The 27,001-nt window shown below is 37.5% G+C and overlaps 1 protein-coding gene across 2 annotated transcripts; it reads right to left on the bottom strand.

Annotated features, from left to right (window-relative positions):
* Positions 1-1,829: 1,829 nt before the first annotated feature.
* On the bottom strand, positions 1,830-27,001 carry LOC120084507 (NADPH HC-toxin reductase 1-like). Of its 2 annotated transcripts, XM_039040304.2 has the most exons (5): positions 26,742-26,989; positions 26,478-26,644; positions 18,502-18,714; positions 3,191-3,576; positions 1,830-2,129 (listed from the first exon to the last, which is right to left on the bottom strand). In XM_039040304.2, the coding sequence occupies exons 1-5, from the start codon at positions 26,860-26,862 to the stop codon at positions 1,991-1,993; spliced, it is 1,026 nt and encodes a 341-aa protein (XP_038896232.1). In that variant the 5' UTR covers positions 26,863-26,989; the 3' UTR covers positions 1,830-1,990. The 2 variants fall into 2 exon arrangements, with proteins under 2 accessions (XP_038896232.1, XP_090172813.1); XM_090316687.1 differs by lacking the exon at positions 18,502-18,714 and having other exon boundaries at positions 26,742-27,001.

Here is a 27,001-nt window from a genome sequence, read left to right as displayed (position 1 = left end):
ATAAGGACAAAGTCTATCTATTACTCTATATTGATGATATGTTACTAGATGGAAAATCTAAGGAGGATTTAAGACATGTCAAAGATCTCTTAAAGAGAGAGTTTTGCCATGAAGGATTTGGGTCAGTCTAAAAAGATTCTTGGGATTGAAATAAGTAGAGACAAGGCTTCCTCTATTCTTACCATTAGTCAATTAAACTACTGTGAAAAGATTATTAACAGATTTAATATGTCTACTGTAAAACCTGTCACTATACCTATTGCTAGTCATTTTAAACTTTCTTCAGAAAACTCACCAAAGGAAACAAATATAAAACATTTGATTCAAATGTAATTAATTCCATACAATCAAGCAGTAGGTAGTCTACTGTATCTATTGATATCTACTAGACCAGACCTATCCTACTATACTAGTCTTGTCAGTAGATACATGTCTAACCCTAGAAAAATGTACTGGGAAGCAACAAAATGGATATTAAGATACTTAATTTGGTCTAAACAATCAAAATTAACATATCAAAGTACAAAAGAAATAGATCTAGAGCTATATGGATATGTTGATTCAAATTTTGCAGGTGATCAAAACAGAAGAAGATCATTAACAGGTTATCTATTCTTATATGGTCCAAATTTATTATGTTGGAAAGCAAATCTATAGTCAATCACAGCATTATCAACCACAGAAGCAGAATACATGGATTTACCAAAAGTAATAAAAGAAGCATTGTGGTTAAAAGGATTGATGAAGGACTTTGGTATTAATAAAACAATAGTAAAGATCTACTGTGATAACCAAAGTATCATTCATCTTTCCAAAAACCCTCAATACAACTCAAAGACCAAGCACATAGATATTAAATATCACTTTGTAAGATACAGAATAGAAAAAGGTAAAATCGAAGTTTTAAAGGTTCATACCAGCGAGAATGCCACTGATATGTTTACCAAACCAGTTTCAAAGCTCAAGCTAACGAACTATCTTGGTCAGATCGACTTCCAACTTCCTGAAAAAGGGTGAAGACATGTCAAATCTGGAAGGAGAAGAGCTTGCATATTGAGCTTAAGGTGGAGATTTGAAATAAATTAAGCTCAAGAATACAATCGAATATTCAACAGCCTTTTACATTTTTCTTTACAGTTTGTTATGTAACTACTTGTATCTAAATATGCATCATTTACAATTTGTAAAAAAAAATCTTACAAAAGTTTACAAGAAAGCTACAAGGTCTGTAAAGAAAAATGTGACTTAGCTCTTAAATAAAATTCTTCTCCTTCCCGTAGATGTAGGCAATATTTTGCCGAACCACGTATATCATCGTGTAGATCTCTTCCTCTTCTTTCTCATTACAAGATTGCATGTTCTTCTTCTTCATTCTCTCGGCAATCACTCGAAATAATTAGAGAGAAAAAGGGTTAGCAAAAGTTTTTTGCAAAACGATAGAGAGAACGTGAGAGAGAAAGAAATTAATTGTTCTGAAAATTTTCCATAAAAAACAGAAAGCATTTTTCTTCCATCAGAAGATAGCGGATCATTCTACATGTTGCACATCAGCTGGAAGATCGTGGAGCAAGTAAGACCAAGTTTTCTACTTACCAATTTAATTTGGGGAAAAACAACTTGGTGAATCACGATTTAGATCAGCAAAAAGGGCCAACATTTCATCATTTGGGCTTTTATAATTTAGAATATCAAGTGTGCAGGCCCAATAGCTATAAATTCAAATCATAAAGGTCTTTTGATTATTTTTCTCCAATATAATGTATGCATGTTTTAATACTCTATTATTCACAAGATGTTGATCTCTTTCATATTTTCTTCGAGAAAATTAATTATTTGAAACAGAATAAATTATTTGATAAGAGTTGTGATAGGTCGACTATCAAAATTTGGGATATAATAATACATTTTCAACATTGGATGCATCCAATAAAATCATTAAAAACAAAATAGTTCTCTAACAATTATTATAAAGCAATCACATTGTAGACAATTAATCTAAAAATTGCTTCTTGCAGCAATGGAAAGCTTCCTCAAGTATCATATCAACATCATATTTATATTTGAAACCTTTCTCAATCAGCTTATTGGGGTTCATTCTGATGTTCCTATTGGCCACCTCATCACATTCCCTGCAAAAACCATATTTCATTCAGTACAAACATATCCATCATCATTTTCATTAACAATTGTTCAAGCAAATAAAAAGGTTAAATCAATTGGATAACAATTTGGTTTTTTATTTTTAGTTTTTAAAAATTAAACCTATAAAAATATTCATTTCATCTCTAAACTTCTTTGTTTATTATCTACTTGTTACTCATGTTTTCAAAAACCAGGTATAAATTTTGAAAACTAAAAAAAAAAAAAATAGTTTCCAAAATTCGTTTTTGTTTCTGAAATTTAATTAAGAATTCAACTTTTTTATTTAAGAAAATATGGAAAGGAAAAATAAGTTCAATTTTCAAAAACCAAAAAGTTACCAAGAGTAACCTCAACTTTTTGTTTTTGGTTTTTGAAAATTAAATCTATTTTTTCTAAATTTCTTGTTTAGAAAGATACAAAAGATCCGAGGGATCAATAGATGCACTGAAATATCAACTAGGTTGACACATTTTTAGAACCCCTCATATACCTCATTCTTAGAAATTTCCTCTAAATTTCTTATAATAGTTTTTTATTTTTCTAAAGTAAAAATGTTGTATTCTAAGACAAAATCTAAAAACGAAAACTAAGACAAAATCTAAAAACGAAAACTTACTCTTTCTAGTTTTCAAAACTTAGCCTAGTTTTTTAAAATAATGGAAATTTAGAAGTGGAAGGGATGTTTATAAGCTTGATTTTCAAAAATTAAAAATAAAAAGCTAAGGTCTCGTTTGATAATCATTTTGTTTTTTGTTTTTTATTTTTGAAAATTAAGCCTATTTCTTATCTATTTCATACAATGATTTGCATTTTTCTCAAGTACAATGATTGAGTTCTTAGCCAAATCCAAAAACAAAAACAAATTTTTTAAAAGCTAATTTTTTTAGTATTCAAGTTTTGGGTTGGTTTTTTAAACCATTGATAAAAAGTAATAACAAAATAAGAAATTTAGAGGCGAAAATAGTGTCTATAAACTTAATTTTCAAAACAAAAAACAAAAAAGTTACCAAGTAAGACCTAAATAATTAACAAACGGAACTTTAATTACCCGTGTTTTTGTTGCAATTGAGGATGGTGAAGACGGTAGCAATTGGCAATATCTGAAGAAGACAAGAAAGAAGTTGCACACAGGAATCTGCCATGGATTGAAGATTGTTCCATACAGAAAATGTGTGCATCACAAACATCATCAATGTGGACTAGTGGGACTTTACCATCCAACTCTTCCAGATATCTGAGGAGTTTGAAGGGTTCACTTTCATCGATAAACTGAGAGAATGTGATAATGGTGGTTAAGGCTGGAGAAGGCCGATGAGGAGACTCGCCGGAGATTAGGCCACACACCAACGTAACCACTTCCAACCCCTCCGATTCCTTGCTCTCACCAAATTTAAGCAACTCTTTCTCTGTTAACGTCTTTGAATCTACGTATGCCTGTAAACATAAATGTTAAATAGTTTAGTATGTGAACTTTCAATAATTTTTGTTTTGTCTTTAACACAGTCTTTAAATTTTAAAAATTTTCTAATTGAAGTTAATAGGTTAGAGTTATGAAGTCCGTAACATTCTAAGTTCCGTATAAATTGAGTTTAATTATCTTAAATTATTGGACTTTAATTTCCTTTAGTTTTTAGATTTTTTAGCCAACTTAAAGCAATTGATAGAGATAATTAATTTTATACGGTTTTAAATTGATTTAAATGTTTGAAATGATTTAATTTGTATCAAATTGATGGATTTATTTGGTAGATTTTATGCCTTTAATTTTGGTTTTTGGAGCTTAAATATTAAAATAATTTGAGAAGTTAATTGATTTATTAATTTAGTAGAATATTTGGAGATTTTGGAGATATTGTGATAAAATATTTGATTTATCTTTTTAAAATTTGAAAAAAAAATGAAAGAATTTGGATATTTGAAATTAAAGGAGAGTGAAGAGGAAGAAAATCAGAGAAAAAAAAATAATAGTTTGGTTTTTCAGCGACAGCTTCAACAAAATTGTCAATTGTCGGAGTTTGAACCGTTGGATCGCTGAAATTTAATCAGTTTGTTCGGACATATAGGTGAATGGTTGAATCGTTGTTTTGAGTTCTAGTTTGTCCATAATCGCTACTTAATAGAATCTATAGAACTAGAAACCCCCCTTCTTTCCCACTCTCACAAACCCTCCTCATGCAAGACCCTCACTACCAATTGCTAGCCTAAACAATTTGCACCGTTCGACAACAATGCCTGCCACCTGTTTATGGTTGCCATTGTCACCGCCGCTAGTGCCATTGTCACTTAAATTGATATTTTGTGTAAGTTGTTTAGTGTTTTATGAGTTTTCTTGGAAGATCTTGGATACCCATCAAATTTTGGTTTAAGTTTTGGCTTATCCATATTGTTTGATGTTGAAATTGGGTTTTACATCTCAAAGTGATTTTCGACGTTATTAAAATTGTGCGGCGTCCTTTTTATGTAAGGTTTGGGGTCATTGTTGAGAATTTTCGGATACCCACTAAGTTTCGGCTCAAATATATATTTTTTTTAATTGAGATTTTTGGAGGTTGGATTAGAAGGTCTAAAGTTGTTGTTCATTAGAGTTAAAGGTTGATTTTTGTGATATAATTGTTGGATCGTGTTGATTTTGAAGCTTCGAGGTGATTTTGGATCAAACTACGTGTTGGGTAAGTTGTTTGAAGACATTCGAGTTAAGTTGTGATTGGAATTGTGCTCTAAATGTTGGATTCAATTCCGGGGTATGTTTTTTGATTTATTCATGATTCAAGATTTTACAAAGTTAAAGTCTAGCTATTTGAATTTAATTCCAGTAAGTGGTTTACTACTTGTTCGCCCTCGAACTAGACACCCTAACTAAGTTAATTTTAAAATTGTGTATATATGTGAAAGTATGATATTATTGTGATGAAATGATTTACTATGGTTGTGAAACCCGGATTTCCATTTTTCCTACTTAAGCAGGTGGTTAAGGAAATTAACTAAGTGAAAGTTAAAATCTATGTTGAAGATAAGGAAATTTCTAGAAGTTGAATAGATTTTCCTTGAGTAGTTTTGAGTTAAGCTTTAATTGATGAAAAATTGGCTAAGTGTTGGACTAGACATTGCTATGTGTTGGTCATAAGATCTTGGAGAGATTACTTGGGCAAAGGGAAAAGTTGAAGTAGGGTCAAGAGTGACGCATGCCTTAGAGGTTAGACCAACGCATATACTTGTTGGATGCGTTGGATGCGTTGGATGATGGATGTGTTGGATGTGTTGGATGTGTTGGATGCGTTGGATGATGGATACGTTGCATGCGTTGGATGCGTTGGATGTGTTGGATGCATTGGATGCGTTGGATGATGGATGCATTGGAAGGGTGGTATGCATCCATACGGCTGAAGAAAGAAAGTTGAGAGTGATGCGTTGGAAGGTTGGGATGGCACGAGGGTCGGCTGTGCAGAAGGCATACAGACGCAAGGGTAGGCGAGGACGTAGGCAAGGCATGCGCTGGAGGGTGGCATGCATTGATGCGAACGCCCATACGTTGAGCAGGCTCAGTTAAATGCCCAACCATGCATCGAGCAGGCTCGGCCAAACTGCCCAGCCATGTGTCGAAGTGCCTCGTCCAAACACCCAGCCATGCGTCAAGCAGGCCAAGCGCTGTCAAGCTGCCGTGCCAAACGATGCGTTGATGGAAGCATCCATGCGTCGAAGCGCCCTGCTGAGTGGCCATGCATCAAACACCCTTGCCATGCGTCGAAGCGCCCTGCTGAGTGGCCATGCATCAAACACCCTTGCCATTCATCGAACGTCTTGCCATGCACCCATGCGGCCGAGCAAGCCTACGAGCGATGGCTAGCGCCTATGCAGTACGCCATGCGTTGAGCGATGGCCAGTGCCTATGCAGCACCCCCATGCGTTGAGCGGCTAGCGCCTATGCCAAGCGCCATGCGCCCATGCCAGTAAGCCTTGTGGTAATACCTAGTGAGCCATGCGTTGAGGATAAGTGGCCATCCTATGCGTTGGTGATGGCTGGCTCTTGCGATGGCTAAGTTGGGTTTCTATGCGTTGAGTAGTGGACTATGCATTAAACGTCCAAGAGTTGGACGCATATAAAGGATGAGATCACCTAAAAAAGTCATCAAACCATGTGTTTTCTTGGGAGGAAGCCTTAAGCCTTAAGCATTTTAGGTGGTTGCATCAGAGGACATGCAATTTGAAGCTCATGCGTTGGCTACATAGGAGAAAGACACTTAGATTTTGTTGATAAAAAAGATGTGTTCGTAGTATGAGGGAGAAACACTTGGACATGCAGCCAAGTAGAAGATGTCGAATTTAGAGAAGGTTTGAACGCCTATAAATCGGACCAAAGACTTCATTTTTAGATCGCAATTTAAAAAGACAGTAAAAAGAGTGGGAAAGTTTAGTAAACCTTGCATTGAGAGCAAAATCCATACGGTGATCATAGAGCTTCAAAGAGGACGTATTGGACAGTGAAGTCCTGAAAACAGCATCAAATTAGAACGAGGAGTTCTCCCAATTTACCCATTTGTTTGGAGTGATTCTAAAGCCATATAAAAGCTATGAGAGTCTAGTTTTTAGGTGGAGCTTCCGAAAAAGAATCTCCAAGGAATCGGGCTGAAGAATGAGGAAAAGATAAAAGGGTCGTGCTGTTAGGTAAGCTGGGCCAGTCTTGATATTTTGATGATTCCGGTCAAACCACGAGAAGTTATGAGTTAAGCTTTTAGGGTAAGATTTCTAAGACATTTTAGAGAATATTTGTAGAAGAAAGTATCTCTAGATAAAGTATATAACTATAAGTAATCTGAGCTTTAATTTGAATCTAGATTTTAGGGTTCAAAAGGGAGCCCGAGGTGACAAAGAAACTTCTAGAGAGAAAGGTTCCTAAACGATCAAGGTGAGTGACTAAAATATTTAAAATATTCTAAGAAACCATGTGCTAAAGAAAGATATTTCAGATAAAGACATATTTTCTAAGTTTTATTAAAGAAAGTCATTGTATGACTAGTTTTACTTGAAACTTGATACCGAAGGACATTTGAGAAGGTATCTGAGTAGCTCGATACTGAAGGACACAGTTGAGAAGGTATCTGAGCAAAAGTATCCAAGTGTGGGGTAGTTCTTTTGATAAAATTCAGTTTTCTGGTAACTCACTGGGCATTATAGCTCATGCTTTCCAAATGTTTTTCTTTTTCTTCCCAGGTAGCGGAAAGGTGAGGAGTTCCAGGGTGCTACTAAGGACAAGGTCTGCCACGTGCCACAATTACACTTACGGAGGGTTTTACAGTTGTTCTTGTAAACTTTGTTATTAAGTTTTGGAGTTATATAAATGTTACATTGTTGTAATAAAATGGGCCTACTTAATTAGTTGATTGTTGAATTTGTTTATTGGTATCATAGTTATTTCCGCAAGAGTTATTAGGCAGTAAGTGTCAACGAAAGGGTTGATAACAGCCGCAGTCACACCCTTTCCCAGGCTCAAAGGGTACTCTGGGGCGGGGTGTGACAACTTGGTATCAGAGCATAAGTTTCTGGGACAATTGAAGGATTAATTTATACCAGCTTAGTATCAAAGTATAAGTTCTGGGAAAGTTGAAGGGTTATTGATACTAGTTGATATTAAGGCATAAAGTTCTAGAAAACTTGAGGGTTGAGTTTAGTAAAACCAAAGGGATGTGTGGTAGAGTAAGGGTTTAAAGAGAAACCTAGAAATCAGTCAAGGTAAATTATAATCTCTAAGCTGGTTGATCTTCATGAATGATCGAATTTTGGGCTTGTTAATCTTCTTGGGTGATCGACCTTTGGGTTTGTTGATCTCCTTGGGTGATCGGCCTTTGGGCTTGTTGATCTTCTTGGATGATCGGCCTTCGGGCTTGTTGATCTTCTTGGATGATCGGCCTTCGGGCTTGTTGATCTTCTTGGATGATCGGCCTTTAGGCTTATTGATCTTCTTGGATGATTGCCATTTGGGCATATTGATCTTCATGCTTGGATAATTGACTTTCGGGCTTGATGATTTTCTTGGACAATCAGTTTTTGGGCTTGTTGATCTTCTTGGACGATCGGCCTTTGGGCTTGTTGATCTTCTTGGAGGATTAGTGTCCACACGAGGCTTCCGAAGAAACTTGTTTCGTGGAGTTAAACTCGAGTTGGTGTTGATGTTGAGGTTGATTTGATGTGATGTGATTCGATCTCTAGTACTTTATCCTCTGAAACTCTCTCTGTTGGGTGGATGTGTTTGACTTGAAGAAGAAAAGCACAGAACATTGTTGAAGTAGAAGTCTTAGAAGAGTGTTTGTGTCTTCAAGGGTCTTCTGTCTTCTAGGAGTGCAACTTCAGGGGTCTTAGGAGTCTTCTGCTTGTTGATGAATTCTCTTTTAGCTCTCTAAATGTAGAATGATTGTATCTTCAAAGGACTTCAGTCTTCAAAATGCTTGTATCTTCAAAGGACTTCAGTCTTCAAGCATGGTCAAAATGCTTGTATCTTCAAATGACTTCAGTCTTCAGAATGCTTGCATCTTCAAAGGACTTCGGTCTTCAAAATGATTGTATCTTCGAAGGACTTCAGTCTTTAGGCGTGGTCAATTTCAGGAGTCAAGGAGTCTTCTAATTGTAGAGAATTCTCTATAATCTTTCTGGAGTATAGAATTGCTGACCCCTCCAATTGAGGAGAGCTTCTCTATCTATAGATTTCACAGGTAGGCTTGGCTTGGTTGATTCATGGGTCTGGCCTTTGGGCCCAAGTAGTTGAACTTGGGCTTGGTTGGTCCATGGGTCTGGCCTTTTGGCCTAATTAATCGAATTTAGGCCTGATTTGACATTTGGGTCAAATTCAGCCTATTTTTTGGCATAGTTGGACTTTGACCCAAATAATAATATCAAATTTGGCCAAATTAATCTTATCTGATTCAACGGTCATGATAAAACGATGTTGCGTCATCGAAATTTGTCTTCAACTTCAATTCAGAACATATGTCAACTTCTAATTGAGCCCAAATTTAATGATTTAGAATTTTGTCATTAATTTAGTAAATGGCGTGGCAACTTGTGATTCGTCCAATGTCACACCCCGCCCCAAACTATCCTCTCAGCATAAGAAAAGGCGTGACTGCAGCAGTTATCAACCCTTTTGTTGGCACTTACTGCCTAATAACTCTTGCGGAAATAACTCTGATACCAATGTATAAACTCAACTACCAACTGATTAAGTCAAGGAAGCAAACAACAACTGATTAAGTAGGCCCATTTTATTACAACGACATAACGTTTATACAACTCCAAGATTTAAATACAAAGTTTACAACAACAACTGTAAAACCCTTCGGAAGTGTAACTGTGGCATGTGGCAGACCTTGACCTTAGCAGCACCCTAGAACTCCTCACCTATTGCTACCTGGGAAGAAAAATATGAAATAATAGAATGAGCTTTACAAAGCTCAGTGAGTGGTAAGTAATTTCTAGAGTCTATTTCAACTCATAAATAATAAGATATGAGGTTACATTCAAACCTCCGCCTCGAATGAGTCTGGTCTCAACTCTAGCTACGTGCACGGTAGATAGCTAAACTGATAACTAACTAGAATGAGCTTACTGTCTATCTACACATACGGTAGATAGTAAATACAATGCTTACACTTTATGTTTCCTTTGTCTCCTATGTGCACATAGCTCCCCGCTCATGGGCTCAAAAGCTAAGCCCGTCGGCCCTCTGACTATCCCATACAAGGATCCTCCCACGTGATAAGGAACTAGACTTCTCGTGTCCCTTGACCATCCTGTAAGGTTTTGCTTACGGGCTCAGGCACTAGGTCTATTGACCCTCTGACCATCTCAATCACATAATCTAATTCTCATGCTAGATACTCATTCATAACCTAAGCATATACAATTTACACTAAAAGATATGCTTTAAGACTTAAAGGAAAGTACCACTCACCTTGATCGTTTAGGAACTTTTCTCTCTAGAAGTTCTTTGGTTTTCTCGAGCTCCTCTTTTGAACCCTAAATTCCAGATTCAACTTAAAGCTCAAACTACTCATAGTTCTATGCTTTATCTCGAGCTACTTCCTTATAATAATATGCTCTAAAATATCTCAGGAAACTTACCGCAAAATCTTAACTCATAATTCCTCGTGAATTGGCCGAAAATATAAAAAAATCAAGACTGGCCCAGCTTACCCGACAGCTTGACCCCTCGACCTTTTCCTCCTTGTCACAGCCCGATTCCTTGGAGCTTCTTCTCCGGCAGCCCCACCATGAAAACTAGACTCTTTTAGATTTCAGATGGATTTGGAATCACATCAAAAGCATGAGTATTCTGGGAGAACTTCTCTTCCCAAGTTGATGCTACTTTCTAACCTTTCTGTCTGACAGCATCTCCCTTCTTGGAATCTCTAGACCAACGCATGGTCTTACAATCAACACATAGTCTCCTCCTAATACACTCTTCTTTATGTCCTTTGAAGAGAACTGAGTTCTCATCTTAAGTCCTTAGCCCTATTTATAGGCGTCTAAAGGCTCTCCAAGGTCGACACCTCCTTCTCCAAGTGTTTCTTCCTTACACTACGAACACAACTTTTGACCAATGCAATCTAAGTGTCATTCTCCCACATTGCCAACATATGAGACCAATTTTTGCGTGTCTCCTCATGCCTCCACCTCAAATCCTTAAGGCTAAAGATTTCTTCTCAACAAGTCACATGTTAGGATGACGTCTTCCATGTGAGCTCAACCTTCTTATGCGTTCATTCCCTTCAATATACGTCCACTAGGGTGATTCTCAATGCATACAACTAGCTTCGAATGTTAACACATAGTGTACTTAAGAACGCATAGTAGGTCCTCAATACATAGCAACCCTTAGTTTCTCTTAATTTCCAACATAGCACCATCGAAACCCTTAACCATCACAAGAGCCAACACCATGCGTCCAACCTAGTCTATCGCATGGCCTATGTCTAACACATCCCTCGTGCAAGCCATCACCAACCTCCAATGCATCGTAAGGTCGCACGGCTCCAAGCATTAGCTTAGCATCAACGCATGGCTCACATGGGTTGCATTGCATGGGCGCTTGGCCAGCAGCTTGGCATCGACGCATCACTTAGCATGGCAACTTGGCATCGATGCATGGGCTCGCTCGGGAGCTCGAGACATAGGCGCTGGCATCAACGCATGGGCTCGTGGAGTTAAACTTAAGTTGGTGACAATGTTGAGGTTGATTTGATACGATGTGATTCAATCTCTAGTACTTTATCCTCTGATTCTCTTTCGGTTGCGTGGATGTGCTTGACTTGAAGAAGAAAAGCACCGAATGTTCTTGAAGTAGAAGTCTTCGAAGAGTATTTTTGTCTTCAAGGGTCTTCTGTCTTCTAGGAGTGTAGCTTCAGGAGTCTTGGGAGTCTTCTTCTTATTGATGAATTCTCCCTAGGCTCTTTGAATGCAGAATTGCTTGTATCTTCAAAGGACTTCAGTCTTCAAACATGGTCAAAATGCTGGTATCATCAAATGACTTCAGTCCTCAGAATGCTTGCATCTTCAAAGGATTTTAGTCTTCAGATGACTTCAGTCTTCAGGCCTGGTTAGCTTCAAGAGTCAAGGAGTCCTTTGATTGTAGAGAATTCTCTATAATCTTTCTGGAGTATAAAATTGTTGACCCCTCCAAATAAGGAGAGTTTCTCTATTTATAGAGTTCACAGATGGGCTTGGGCCAGTTGATCCATAGGTCTGGCCTTTGAGCCCAATTAGTTGGATTTGGGCTTGGTTGGTCCATGGGTCCGGGCTTTGGGCTCAATTAATCGATTTATGCCTATTTGATATTTTGGTCAAATTCAGCCTATTTTTGGGCTTAGTTGGACTTTGACCCAAATAATAATATCAAATTAGGCTAAATTAATCTTATCTGATTCAACGGTCATGACAAAACCACGTTGCATCATTGAAATTTATCTTCAACTTCAATTTAGGACATATGTCACTCCTAATTGAGCCCAAATTTAATTATTTGGAATTTCGTTATTAATTTAGTAAATGACGTGGCAACTTGTGATTCGTCCAAAATTTCTCATTCAACAAATGTACCCTTTCCAGATTTATGCACATATATGGGGGGATGAATCTCGAAAAATATAATGTTGGAATCAAAATCCAAATATATTTGTTCTTGAATTTGCCTCAATTGATGTGTCAATCAAACTATGAATTCAGTACATAAGTTTAACTTGAATTTGAGATAAAATTTGGAATATCGCCAAATTTACGAAAAATTTTGAGCTTTATCCCAATTTAATTTGATTTGGATTTAAGATAAAATTTGGGATATGCCCAAATTTTAATAAAAGATCATTTGAAATTTTTTTTTCTTATCCGCAATTTATTTTGATTGAAGATAAAAACTCAATAGATACTTGAATTTGGAATATGGTCAAATTTTAATTTGGGATGAATTTTAGATCTTTCCCACAACTAATATAAAATTTGGAAGATGCCCAAATTTTAATTTGAGATTTTATCCTAAAAAATTTGGCTTGAGGATAAAAGTTTGGTGATATAATGATTTAGATTTGGGATAAAATTTGGAATATGCCCTTAATTTGAGATTCTATTTACAATTTAATCTCAATGTTAAACAATTTGATTTCGAATAAAATTTGGAACATGGCCAAATTTTAATTTGTGATTTTCCACAATTTAAATTTGATTGAATAAAATTTAGAATATGTCCAAATCTTAATTAAACATAAATTTAATGACAAAATCTAATAAAATCAAATTAGATTGGGAATTTGTTTAATTTAATTTTTTTAATTTGAAATTAGGATAGAACCTTAAACTCCTTCATTATCTTCATTCTATTTTTTTTTTCTTCACTTTCCTTTCTCTCTTTTTTCTTTTCTTCTTCCAATGTTTTCTTTATTATTTTTTTTTACTCTTTTTTTATTTCTTTTTTTTCACTTTTTTTTTTTTTTTTTTTTTTTTTTCAATTTTCCTTCCTTTTTTTTCTTTTCTTTTCTTTTTCTTTCTTTTGATCTTTTCTGTTTCGTTTTTTTTAACTTCCTTTTTTTTTCTTCCAAGCGAAGCCGCATTTGAATTTTGGAGATGAAGCGAAACCGCACTTGAATTTTAGAGATGAAGCGAAGTCGTACTTGAATTTTGGAGATGAAGCGAAGCCACACTTGACTTTTGAAGATGAAGTGAAGTCGCACTTAAGCAAAGCCACACCAGACTTGTGGAGATAAGCAAAGTCGCGCCTTTACTTGTGATGTTAAAGCGAAGCCACGCCTTGACTTGTGAAGGTGAAGGAAATCGTACCTTGACTTGTGAAGGTGAAGTGAAGCCGCGCCTTGACTTGTGAAGGTGAAGCAAAGTCGCACCTTGAGTTGTAAAGGTGAAGCGAAGCCGCACTTTGACTTGTGAAGGTGAAGCGAAGTCGTAGCTTACTATGGAGATAAAGCGAGCCACGCCATACTATGGTGATGAAGGGAGCCACGCCAAACTATGGAGATGAAGTGAGCCAGACAAAAAAAAATGCAGTAATATACCAAATATTATTATATGGTATCAAACTTCTAATCCAACTTTAGACCGTGCCTCCCCTTCCATCCACTCGCTTGTGTATCTGTCAAGCGCCGTCACTCAATACCAAGCCAAGTTGTGTTCTGTGAAGCTCTACTGCACCAATGCCGCCATCTACATCTATTTCAGATCCACGAAGCTCACTGGTCCTCGAAATCGCGTAGATCTAAAAATTGTTTAGATTTGGGACCATTTGTGTAGCAACCATCCATGTAGTGACTGTCCGTTCAGGTCTCTATTCTGCCCATCCGTGCAGATTTTCAATCTGCTCCGTTTCTGTTCGAGGTCTGATTTCTGTTCGTGTCGTCTCCAAGTCGAGCTAACCAAAGTTTAAAATTAGTCGAGCTGACCGAGTGCCATCAAGCTGAGCCGAACTACCTACGAGCCAAGCCTTAGTTTGAGCTATATTTTCCTTGGGTGCCATTTGTCATGTGCATTTTTTTTTTTTTTTTGCCTCTAATGGAAAAAATCGATGTATTTCATCCTATCAGCACTGTGTTGGATGCCACCAACTACGTCACGTGGGCATAACAAATGAGGAGTTTTCTGATTAGATGCAAGTTGTGACGGATTGTTACTGAAGATGCCACTCAACCCATCTAAAGTGTAATTGAAGATGATAACAAGTTTATTTGAAACATTGGAGGATTTGGATAGCAAAAATCACCAGATAATCACCTAGTTAGGTGAAAATTCCACTCCGATCATTCATACCTAATTTGATACATTCAACACAACTAGAGAATTGTGGGATTTTTTATTTACATGGTTTCAAACATTGTTCTCGCTCACTATTATTAGTTGCACTCTACCCTCATCAGCACCAATCAGGAGGACAAACAATTTGTGAATGAGTATCTAGCTATTATTCAGCCTATTTGGACCTAGTTAGATTAGGCCAAAATTAGCCCAGATCATCTGTGACCCATTAAGGTTCTTATGGGGCTTCAGCTAAAATATGAATCTGTCCAGGCTATCCTATTACATCGTAATCCTCTACCATCTCTCGATGCAACAATCTAGGAAATACTCTTTGAAGAAAAAAAGCTTGGGTTAGTCTCCTCTCTATCATCAGACGTTTCTCTTGCAACCACTCATTTGCACTATTTCACTGAGTTTACTAATTGTCCTACCGTTGAATGTAGATATTTCCACAAACGTGGTCACATCTTGGACAGTTGTCTGACCAGACTGCTTCACCTCCCCCCTTCTTCCGGATATATTACTAAGTTAAGAAATCCTACCAACTCTGACATTCCATTTTTTGTTGCTGCTACAACATCTGCTGATATGACGTCTTCCACCCCTTCGAGCCTTCAGATCAGTGATCTCCATGATTTGCTCAAATAGGTATTATCTACTAATGCACCTGCATTTGCTGTCACACCAAGTACATCTTGACTCCTTAATTCGGTTTGTTGCAATCATATGACCTCTAACATTGCTCTATTATCTACCTCCACCCCTGTCAAATTACTTCCTTTCGTTCATTATGCTAACGGTAACCACAAAAACATTTCTAGAATTAGTACTATTAATACACCAACTCTAACCCTTTCTGATACTTATGTGACCTCGGACTTACTATTTTCTTTTCCCTAATGGTTGTCAGGTTTGGGATCTATGGATGGGTTAGATAGTTGGTATGGGTCGTAAGGTGAGAAGATTATTTGAGGTCACAATCTTTCAGCTACTAGTCCTCTTACCTCATTCTGCCGCTGTCACTGATACTAGTACATTTCAGTGGCACTTATGCCCTGGTCATGCATCTTCTGACAAGATTCGTAATTTTATTTCTGTTGGTACTTTGAGTAATATTTCGCGATTAAATTCTATTATTTGTTTACATTGCAAACTTGCAAAGCAACCTACTCTGTCTTTTTCTACTTCTAACTCACTATGGATACTCCATTCGGTCTGGTTCATCCTGATATATGGGGCTTTGTAACTACTCCCGTTTGAAAATCAACCTGTTCGATAATTTGTGTTATTTATTGATGACTACTCTCGTTTTACCTGGATTTACTTTCTGAAACATTGTTCTTCCTTATCCCAAGTCTATATCGAGTTTGCAAAAATGGTATGCACTCAGTTTTTACACACTATCAAAACTCTTCGCACCGATAATGCAATGGAATATAAGGATGCCCATAGGTTACTCTTGTCCAATGTTCATGTCCTTATACTTCCCAAAAAATGGTCGAACTGAGCGAAAACATCGTCATATCCTAGATTTTGTCCGTGCTCAACTTCTCTCTACGTCTTGCCCTGAAAAGTTTTGGGGTGAGGCTGCACTTATGTCTGTTTATGTCATCAATCACTTGCGCTCCACGATTGTTCACAATCTATCTCCTTCTGAAAGTTGTATGGTACCTCTCCCTCTTATTCTCATCTTAAAGTCTTTGGGTGTGCGTGTTTTGTCCTTCTTCATCCTCATGAACATACCAAAATCGAAACAGAGCTCGCTTATGTTGTTTTATTGGTTATTGGACAGAGCATAAAGGGTTTCGCTATTGGATCCTATTTCTAAAAGGCTTCGCATCTCTCGTCATGTCACATTTTGGGAACATTGTATATTCTCTAGTATATCTTCGTTTTATGCTTCCCTCACTAGCCCTTACCCCTTCTTTACTGATCCCTTAACCGATCTCTTCCCTGTCGGTGAATTTTTGCCTGACTCTTCCCTCCTAGCCGTTCCTGAGCTTGATTCATCTTCTTCCATCAAAGCACTCCTGGATCTGCCTTCTACCCCAATGCAAAATCAGAATCTGAACTTGTTCGTTGATCCACTCGGGTAAGAGAAACTTTTCATTATCTCAGACATTATCACTATTTTTTCACTGCCATATCTTTAGTTGAACCTTCCTCTTATCAGGAAATCTGCACTAACCCTCTTTGGCAGCAAGTGATGCATAAGGAACTTCAGGCTTTGGAGAAAACACACACCTGGGATGTTGTTGATTTACCTCTTGGCAAGAAGCCTATCGGGTGTAAGTGGATTTATAAGATCAAGACTCGTTCCGATGGGTCCATTGAGCGGTATATGGCTCGCCTGGTAGCCAAAGGGTATTCTCTAAAGTATGGTATCGATTATGAGGAAACCTTTGCTCCCGCTGCCCAAATGACTTCTGTTCCAAGCTTGTTAGCCATAGTCACTGCCAAACAGTAGCCCTTTCTTCAAATGGATGTTAAGAATACTTTCCTGAATGGCACTGTATCTAAAGAAGTTTATATGAAGTGACCGCCTAGTATTGCTTCGCCATCTCAGAAAGTCTGTCTTCTTCGTCGTGCTTTATATGGACTCAAACAAGCACCCTGTGCCTAGTTTGCAACCTTCAATGCCACTGTCACCCAACTTAGATGTGTCTCTAGTACTCATGACTCAGCTCTCTTTACTTGCAAGACTCTGCATGGCGTATTTCTTCTGCTATTGTATGTGGATGACATGAATATCCTTGGTGATAGTTCGCATATTATAGCAGATTTATAATGTTATTTAGGAGAACACTTTGAGATGAAAGATTTAGGCTTTCTCAGTTATTTCCTTGATCTTCAGGTCTCATCGTTTTCTGAAGGGTATTATTTATCTGAGGTGAAATATGTGTTTGACCTTTCAATGTCTTCTGGTACCACTGATGTCGTTATTGCACCAACACCATTAGACTCCAATGTCTGCCTAACCTCTTTTGATGGCATTCCTCTTGAGGATCCCACTCTGTATCGGCAACTTGTTGGAAATCTCATCTATTTAATAGTAACACGTCTAAACATTGCATATGCAGTCCATGTGGTCAGATAGCTCATGTCTGCTCCCTACACTATTCATTTCACTGTTGTTCTTTGTATTTTGCGATATGTTAAGGGCACTATAGGGCATAGGCTTCGCTTCTCAGTCTTCCTTAGTTCTCTCCAGGTATACTGATGCTAACTAGGCTGGTGATCCTACTGATCGATGATCCACCACAAGTTACTGTTTTTATTTAGGTGTTCTCTCATCTCCTAGCGAAGTAAGAAACAAACTGTTGTATCTCGCTCTAATACAGAGTTGGAATATCAGGCACTTGCTGATGCTACTTCTGAAGTCTTGTGGCTTCGCTGTCCTGTAGCTAATATGGGAGCTCCCCAGGCCTCTATTACTATTATGCATTGTGACAATCGTAGTGATATTCAGATTGCTCATAATGACATGTTTCATGAACGAACGAAGTATATCGAGACTGGTTGTCACTTTGTTCGTCATCATCTTCAAAGCTCCACTCTGCATCTTCAAGCCATATCTATGACTGAACAACCAGCTGATATATTCACTAAAGCAATCTCTCTTGCACGCTTTGGTCAGTTATCTTGCAAACTCAAGTTGGTTTCTACTCTACCACCATGAGTTTGAGGGGAGATGTTAATTTGTTATAAGAATTGTTGAGTTTTTATTGTGAGAGTTGTTGGGAGGATATGCCTATTCTTAGATCTTTCTTTGGATATAAATACTCATGTATTTCAGTATTCAAACATACAGGAAGAAATGCAGTATATAGCAAATATTGTTATACTCTTTTGTCTGCTTCCCTTGTTAAATTAAAACTAGAGTGATATATATATATATATATATATATATTAAAAAAGAATGATCCATTAATAAATATGATTTTACAATAGAATCAAAATCCTGTCAAATTAAAATGTCTATGTTTAACCAATATATATTTTATAGGGTAAGAAATAAAGAATTGAATATGGAACCATAAAAGATGTAAATGTAAGGGATAATGTTGTTTTTGGTACCTTTAAATGTGAGTTAGAAAAAGGATAGGAAAGATTAAGAGGTGTCCAACAGCTTTCATTAAAGTAGTCCTTAAAACCACTCCCATCTTCTTTCATCGGTGACATTGACACGACAGAGGCCGTGTAGATCAACCGCCTCACTGTTCCCAATTCCACACACAATTTTGCAATCTTCACCTCTGCCGAAACTGATGCTTCTACTTTATCGATGAACTATTTGTATTCATTTTAGGGTAGATTATTAAATAGTAGTAATAATAACAACAACAATAATAATAAGTACATGAGCTCTAAAATTTTTTTAAATTATTCATCACAAGCTTTTAAAAGTTCCGTTTTAACTTTGAAATTTAAAGTTTGTTTCTTCAAAAGCAATTATTGTAGGATTTTTTCGTTAAATTAATTTACAGACGAAAAACTTTGTATGAAAGGAAAATGTGAACCACATTCGTTGCTATCTTATGTTAAATCACTAATTAACCCAATATTTTAAATTAATAGGTGAATGTAAATGTAATATTTTAATAGCACCCTCACTTTCAAATTTAAAATTTGTAGAAGACCCATTAAATATAAATTAACATTAAAATGGAGAGTAAAGGCCACACTATAGTGATTTAAACAAATAAACTTCAATATTGAATTCAAAAGTTTAACTTAAAGTGTTGAAGAACAAGATATAAGTGAATGATTTCTGTATATATATTTCTTGATGAATTAACATAATTGTACAAGTATAAATAACTTGATACAAGATTAAAATTTGCTAACTAAACTCCTAACAAAGCTCAACCTACCTAACAGAAGAAGATTGAATTTAACATCTCCCCTCAAACTCAAAGTGGCAGTCAGTCTCAATGTGTTTTGTCTGTTCATGAAAAATATCATTATGTACTATCTGAATGGTACTATGATTGTCACAGTGAAGAATAGTGGTAGAATTTTGAGGAGCCCCTATGTCAGCCAAGAGCCAGCACAACCATAAGACCTCTAAAGTTGCATCAGCAAGTCCATGATACTCTGATTCAGTGCTGGATCGAGAGACAACCGTTTGTTTGTTACTCCGCTAAGAAATGAAAGAGTCGCCCAAATAAAAACAGTAACCTGTGATAGATCATCTATCCCCAGGATCGCCCGTCCAATCAGCGTTCAGAATCTCCAAACAAAACTAAAGAGGATTTAGAGGGGCATTGAAGTCCATGTCTCAACGTACCTTTAACATTACACAGAATATGAAGAACAACTGTGAAGTGGATAGTGCGGGAAGTGGACATGAACTGGCTGACAATATGAACTGCATAAGTTATGTTTGGACGAGTTACTATTAAATAAATAAGGCTACCAACAAGTTTTATATACAATGTTGGATCCTGAAGAGGAACACCATCAAAGGAGGTCAGACGAACATTGGAATCCAATGGTGTCGATGTTGTTGCAGAATCAGTGATACCTGAATGAGCTAACAGATTGGATGCATACTTGCCTGAGATAGGTAATATCCATCAAAACATGACGAAACCTGAAGACTAAGGAAGTAACTAAGCGATCCTAAATCTTTCATCTCAAAATTTTCTTCTAGATAACGTCGGAGATCTGAAATAGCCCGAGGATCATCACCGGATCATATCATCCACATATAACAGGAGGATGACAATTCCAGGGAAGTTTTCCTAGTAAACGTGGCAGAGTCATGAGTGCTGGAGTAAAATCCAAGCTGGGTAACAGTAGAACTAAAGGTTGCAAACCAAGCACGAAATGCTTATTTGAGCCCATATAATGCACGATGAAGAAGATAGACCTTTTTTGGTGGAGAAGATACACCAGGTGGTGGCTGCATATACACTTCCTTAGATAGTATGACATTGAGGAAAGCATTCTTAACATTCATTTGAAGAAGAGGTCATTGCTTGGCAACTGCTATAGCCAATAGGCTCCGTACAAATGTCATTCATGCAACTGGACTGAAGGTTTCCTCATAGTCAATATCATATTCCTGTGAATATCCTTTGGCCACCAAACGAGCCTTATAGCATTCGACAGATCCATCAGAACGGGTCTTGGTTTTATAGATCCACTTACATCTAATGAGTTTCTTGTCGAACAGGAGATCAACATACTTCCAAGTGTGGGTTTTGTCTAATGCCTAAAGTTCCTCATCCGTAGCTTGCTGCCAAGCAGTGTTAATACAAGCCTCATGATAGGACTGCGGTTCAACTAAGGACATAGTAGAAAGAACAACATAATCTTATAGATACTGTTACAGAAAGAACCGAAGATAAGAAATGAAGTTGCAAGCAGTTGATCGTTGTCGTTTTCTTTCTGTTATGTTTGTTGTAGCTACCAGAGCTTCTTCATGACAGTGAGCGCTTGTATAAAAAGAAAACGAATAAGAGAAGAATGGGAGAACAAGGCATTCATTCTATAAAGAAGTGTAAAAGAAGAAATAGTAAAAAGAGTCCCTCCCGATATGCACAGTGGACATAGGCCTTTGGCTGAACAACTTAAATACTTGTGTTCTTTCTTTCTTTCTCTACGATCGTCTAGCTTTTACTTAAGTATCGTGTACACGATCATTTAATCCTTCTTACATCGTTTACACGATTGCTTAGCTTCGCATTGAATCGTCTATACGATCATTTAGTTCCTCAGCTATCGTTTATATGATCATTTAGTTCCTCACAACTATCATCTACACGATCGTCTAGTGCTTCTTAATATCATTTATATAATTGAATTATTGTCTAGTTCTTTAAAGCTTAATCTATATGATTGAGCTGCATTCAGGTAAACGATTTAAGATTTTTTAAGCTTGAAACATATAGTATTCCCTAAGTCTTGAAATGAATTTGACCATTAATGTTGAGTATTTTGGACTTGAAAATAAGTGAAATATAGTTATCTGGAGCAACAAATACTGTGGAGTTTCTCTTACCCAGCCAGATGATAACGGGCAGAAATGCACATTATCAAATGCTAAGTTCTTAAACAATGTTGGCTTGCATTGATAAAACATGTTAAATTGCGTCCATTAAGCATCAATTTCATAATATTGCGGTCGCATGCGTTCATCGCATTAGAACAGTTGATTTTTTTATTTTTGTGCATAATATACGATGACGCAAGGCGGAAATTGCGATCATAAGAAATCATTGGTCGAGCGCAACATTACTGCAAGGCTTTGTGATGATTGTGTTCGCAAATATTCGTTCGAGAAGGATCGCCGCAACTTGGTCAGCACAACATTGTAGGCGCATCTGGGTGAAAGGCTAATTAATCGCAATGGGACAGAAAGCTGATGACAGTCGAATTCGAATTAAGTTGACAATCGATAACGATCACAAGTACATTCAGCTTTTCGGTGACAATTATTCGACGCATCAGTCAGGAATTAAAGTTGTCCCATCTGTACAATCATTAGAGAGAATCTGCCTTTCACTCTGGATGCTCTATAAATACCAAGGGCATCCTTCAGAAAAGGGATTTAGCAGTTTGAAATTTCATACTTCAGTTCGCTCGTTTTTGTGCATAGTTTTCCTTTCATTTTAAGGCAGAGCAAGAGAAGAGTGGTGATGCCGGAGATCGCTCAAGGTAACTCGAGAGAGAACCTTGAGGCAGAGAAGCAGAGAGTGGGCCGACTTTCGCGAGAGTGAGATTATCTTTTGAGCACAAGTAGAAAACAGTGTAAAAGCCTAGGCAGCAAGAGATTGCTACCAGGACCTTTATTTTATACTTGCATTATTATTTTGTACTTTATCTTTATATTTGTAGAATGGAAGTTCTATTTCTACATCTGTTCACTCTCTTAGCATGCATGAGTAGCTAAACTAGTCGAATGGGTTCAGAAAAACTAAGCTAACATGACCTAGGAAGTTCATTGCTTGCGATTTTCTTGTTTTATGTTGTTCCAAATACCCTTTAGAGCTACTCGAGAGAGAGTCTAAAGAAATAACCTAATGACTCGAGAGAGCTAGGTTAGAATTTGGACTCGAGAGAGCAAGATTAGAACTGCATAAACAAGAGATAGGGACTTAGAGATAAGCTCTGTTTGTCAACCTACATCGCATGCATCCTAAAGATGGGAATGATATTATATGGTCACCTTATTTGTGTGTGTGTGTCATTTCGTCATTGCATAAATAAGAATAGAGGCTTATATGTAGGTCCTATAGACTTAGCGCATATATTGCATGCGTTAGCCTTAGAAGTCGTGGCATTCGCATCGAGAGGTGGTTTACTGTTGTATGCATGTTGCATGATCGCATAGCATGAACGCATCCTAGGAAGTGTTAGCCGAAACTTTTCTCAACCCGTTCACCATATACTCATCACATTTCCCATTTATCAACTCTTTTCAAACTCTGCCGTATTTTTTTATTTTTCATTAATGCAAACAACAATCCCAATACTTTATTTATTTATCCGGTTACTGCAAAGTTTTCATAAAAACAACCAACGCAACCTGTTTTCTCAAGTCCCTGAGTTCGACCCTAGACTTACCAGGAAACTCAGTAGAATTTACACTTGGATTTTGTTGAGGAAACTTGAGTGCACAACGCAATTTCACCATCGCATATCATCCATAATTCACTTCATAAAAATAAAGCATCACCAGACCAATGAACAGATATAGGATCATAAGCAGTATTAGGGATAGATGGTAAGTTTGAAATTGCAGCAGAAGGAAAAGACCGAGACTCAAGCTCTGGTAAGGGTGGAGTGGAAGACTCATGCTCTGGTGTGGGTGGAGTGGGACTCAGATGAAGATTCAAACGGAGGAAATAAATTAGTGGTAGGACTAATGAAGAATGATTGAGTACCAAGGAGGGAAGCATGGAAAGAAGAAATACTAGAAAACATACGATGTTCTCAAAAGGTGACATGGTGAGAGATACGTAACCCATTGGATATCAAATCCCAACACCGAAATCCTTTATGTTCAATTCCGTAACCAAGGAAGCAACACAACTGAGCCCGAGGTTCAAGTTTGGAATGTTCATGGGGATGAAGTAAAACAAAATAGGCACAACCAAAAACTTTGAAAAAAGAATAAGAGGGAGGAATGTTATGCAATCACTCAAAGGGAGACACGTTATGGAGAACAGTAGAGGGAAGGTAGTTGATAACATAAATAGATGTGAGCGCAGCTTCTCCCTAAAACTTTTCAGGACAAGATGCAGAGAGAAGTTGTGCACGAATATGGCGATCCTTTTTTTAGCCCGACCATTTTGTTGAGGAGTATAAGGGCATGAGCATTGGACAAATTACCCTGTTGGGTTAGGAAGGAGAGCAGGTGAGAGTCCTTATACTCTGTGGCATTGTTAGTCTGAATAATTTTAATGGTTTGAGAAAACTGAGTTTGAATCATTTTAGCAAATTCAATGTAAACTTAGGGTAAAGATGAACGATTCTTAAGAAAATATATCCAAGTAAAGCCAGAGTAGTCATCAACGAACAAAACAAAATACCAATAACCATCTATTGTAGGGGTACGAGCAGGACCCCAAATGTTAGAATGAATAAGACCAAACGGTTTATCACATAGAGATGTGGAAGTAAGAAACGACAAAGCAGGCTGTTTTGCCAACCTGCGATGTAAACTATAAAATGAGCGAAATTGAGAGGCATTACTTAGGGTACCAATAGAAATTAGGCTACAAAGTTTGTCAAATGATGCATGACCAAAACGAAGGTGCCACTGATACGTGTCGGTATCTGTAATAGCAGTAGACACAGATAGCAGAGTAGGAGGCTGAAAGGACGTGAGCTCAAATAATCTTCCTATCTTGCGACCTTGCCAACCATCTGACCCGTCCGCGGATCTTGAACCTGAAAACCATGAGAGAAAAAGAGAACAGTTAACCCCAAGTCACACAGTTGTCCAACAGAGACATAGATTAAAGATCAAGTGTGGGACATGATAAGTAGTGGATATACTAATACCCGGTGTACTAACAGTTCCAACATGTGAAATAGGTATGTGGTTACCATCAGTAGAATATAACAGAGGCAGGGATTGGCTAAGCGTGGAGAAAGAAAACAAGGCCATATTAAAGGTCATGTGATTGCAATAAGTTGAATTAAGGAGCCAAGATGTACCTGGTGTGATGGTAAGGGCAAGAGAAGTGGGAGAAAGCACTTGTTTCAACAAGTCCTGAAGATCGTTGATCTGGATAATCAGAGGATTGGGAGGTACCACATCGGAGGCAGTACTAACCGTCAAGACAGATGGAGAACCATACTTAGAAGAATTATTGGATTTATTGGTGTATCCTGGAGGCTGAGGTGGTTTGATAGGACAGTTGTCCAGGATATGACCCCGTCTGTGGCAGTACCTGCACTCAATGGTAGAGCAACTGGAAAACCCGTGACCATGTTATTTCCAATTCTTGTAGAAAATTGACTCAGTTGGAAATCGTGAATGGTTTTGAGAGCAACATCTAGGGAAGGAGAGGAAGCTAACCTAAATCGCCTCCCCTCAAAGAAAATTTCTTGAATCACAGCATCAAGAGATGGTAGAGGATTGCGATTTAACAAGGCAACACGAACAAACTCATACTCAGAGCAAAGCCCCATAAGGACCTTGATAAGTCATAGATGATCTAGACTGATCTTAGCCTGGTTCAATTGGGTTCTAATAGGCTAAAGAATAACGAGATACTCATTCATAGATTGCCCGATCTCCTGACTTTTGCGAACTAAAGTAGTGTGAAGTTGATAGTAGTATGCCAGGCCCACGGTTTGAAATCGTCCGAGTGATTATTTGATGGTTCTTGTTGTCCTAGTCTTCTATTCTGTCCACAAACTTATTATCTTCTTCAGAAGCTCCTTTGACAGGTTTAACGTCATCACCTGTCATAACCTACCACAGTTCACGACCAATCAAGAAGCTCTTTATTTGATATGCCCAAGTAATGTAGTTGGTGCTATTGAAGATAGTACTGATAGGACGAAAAATATCATTTTTCTCCATTTAGAATGAGAGGAAAGGAAAGGAAAATCTACGGGATTAGATAATGGGAAAAAATAATAATATAAAAAATAGGATCGACTCGACTAAAAAAATGAGGGTTGGCTCGACTCACTTCTCGGCTCGATGGCTCGACTTGATTGGGCTCAGCTCGACGACTCAGCTTGATTTTTTTTCTCATGGGTATGCACAGATCCATTCACGGGTTGCGTGCAGGACATGGATTTCTCATGAACAAACGGAGATGCTCATGGGCACGTGTGGATCATCACGGTTCTGGTGATGAATGAATGGCCGGACGGGTCTAGTGCACGGAGTTGTTCTTCACGGGTCACAGAGCCGTTCGCAGGTTTAGTGCGATAGAGGCCAGATTTGGGTTGCCTTCATTGGTGTGACTAACGAATGGACAGATTTGGTTCTTCTTGGTGATGTATGAATGGACGGAGCTGGTGCGACAGATCTGGGTTGGAGGAGTCACCTTCACGAACAGCATGTTCGACGATCGGATAGATCTGGCGCCTTCACGGACGGCATGTTCGACAGTCGAACAGATCTGGGTTGGTTGATGGCAACAAAATAACAGAAGACAAGGAAAAAAAGAAGAAAACCAACTAGCAAGGCTCTGATACCATGTTGAAGAACAAGATCTAAGTGAATTATTTTTTTATGTATATTTCTTGATGAATTAGCACAATTGTACAGGTATAAATAATTTGATACGAGACTAAAATTAGCTAACTAAACTCCGAATAAAGCTCAACCTACCTAATAGAAGAAGACTTAATTTAACATAAAGTGTGGAAATAAATATAATATTATAACATCTTTCTCCTTTTAACCCCGAACACCAAATTTTATTTTCTTTCGTTTATCTGATTTTTGCACTAATTGTAATCTCAAAATCTATTTCTGGTGTGTGTTTAGATTCGTTGACTCAACCAAACAACATATAAATAAATACAAACTTTTTCATAATAAATTTAGATGGGAAGGAAGAAATTAAAGAAACCTGAGATCCATGAGTGCGGAGTAAAGGAGTAGCGACATGGAAAACGATGCGACAGCCTCTGATGGCATCTTCAAACTGATGGGGCTCATAAATGTCGGCCTTAAACAGCAGCAAATTAGTGGTTGCATTTGGGAGGCTCTTTAAAACCCTCACCTTTAATTCATCATCTTAAAAATAACAATCCAACAATTAAATTAATCAAGAATGAACAAGATGCACACAATAATTAATTAATTAAGATTTTGAGTTTGAAGTTTTAGTTACCTAAGTTACGAAGAGTTGCATGGACGATGTGACCCTTTAGAAGAAGTTTTTTTATGAGAAGAGAAGCCACATACCCTGATCCGCCTGTAACGCACACTCTGCACCTACTGGAGTCTCCCATTTTCTTTGCTTTCTTCCTTCTTTTTCTTATCTTTGGTTGATTCTCAAATCCCTCATCCCACTTTATATAATGAGAGAAAAAACTTTATTTGCCAGCATGAACGTAGTTCCATATTGAATGCATATACATCTTAAATAAT

Source organism: Benincasa hispida, chromosome 1 (genome assembly GCF_027475165.1).
Source record: "Benincasa hispida cultivar pf3 chromosome 1, pf3_genome.v1.1, whole genome shotgun sequence".
Taxonomy (NCBI): Eukaryota; Viridiplantae; Streptophyta; class Magnoliopsida; order Cucurbitales; family Cucurbitaceae; genus Benincasa; species Benincasa hispida.
This window is presented reverse-complemented; position numbering and strand designations above follow the sequence as displayed.

Bases quoted from the DNA above. Each gene is read 5' to 3' on its own strand.
- LOC120084507 (XM_039040304.2), bottom strand. From the start codon at position 26,862: ATGGGAGACTCCAGTAGGTGCAGAGTGTGCGTTACAGGCGGATCAGGG. The intron at 18,715-26,477 runs GTTTCTTTAATT...GAATACAAATAG, and splicing joins TCCGCACTCATGGATCTCAG to TTCATCGATAAAGTAGAAGC. The intron at 3,577-18,501 runs GTACCAAAAACA...TTATGTTTACAG, and splicing joins TTTCTAACTCACATTTAAAG to GCATACGTAGATTCAAAGAC.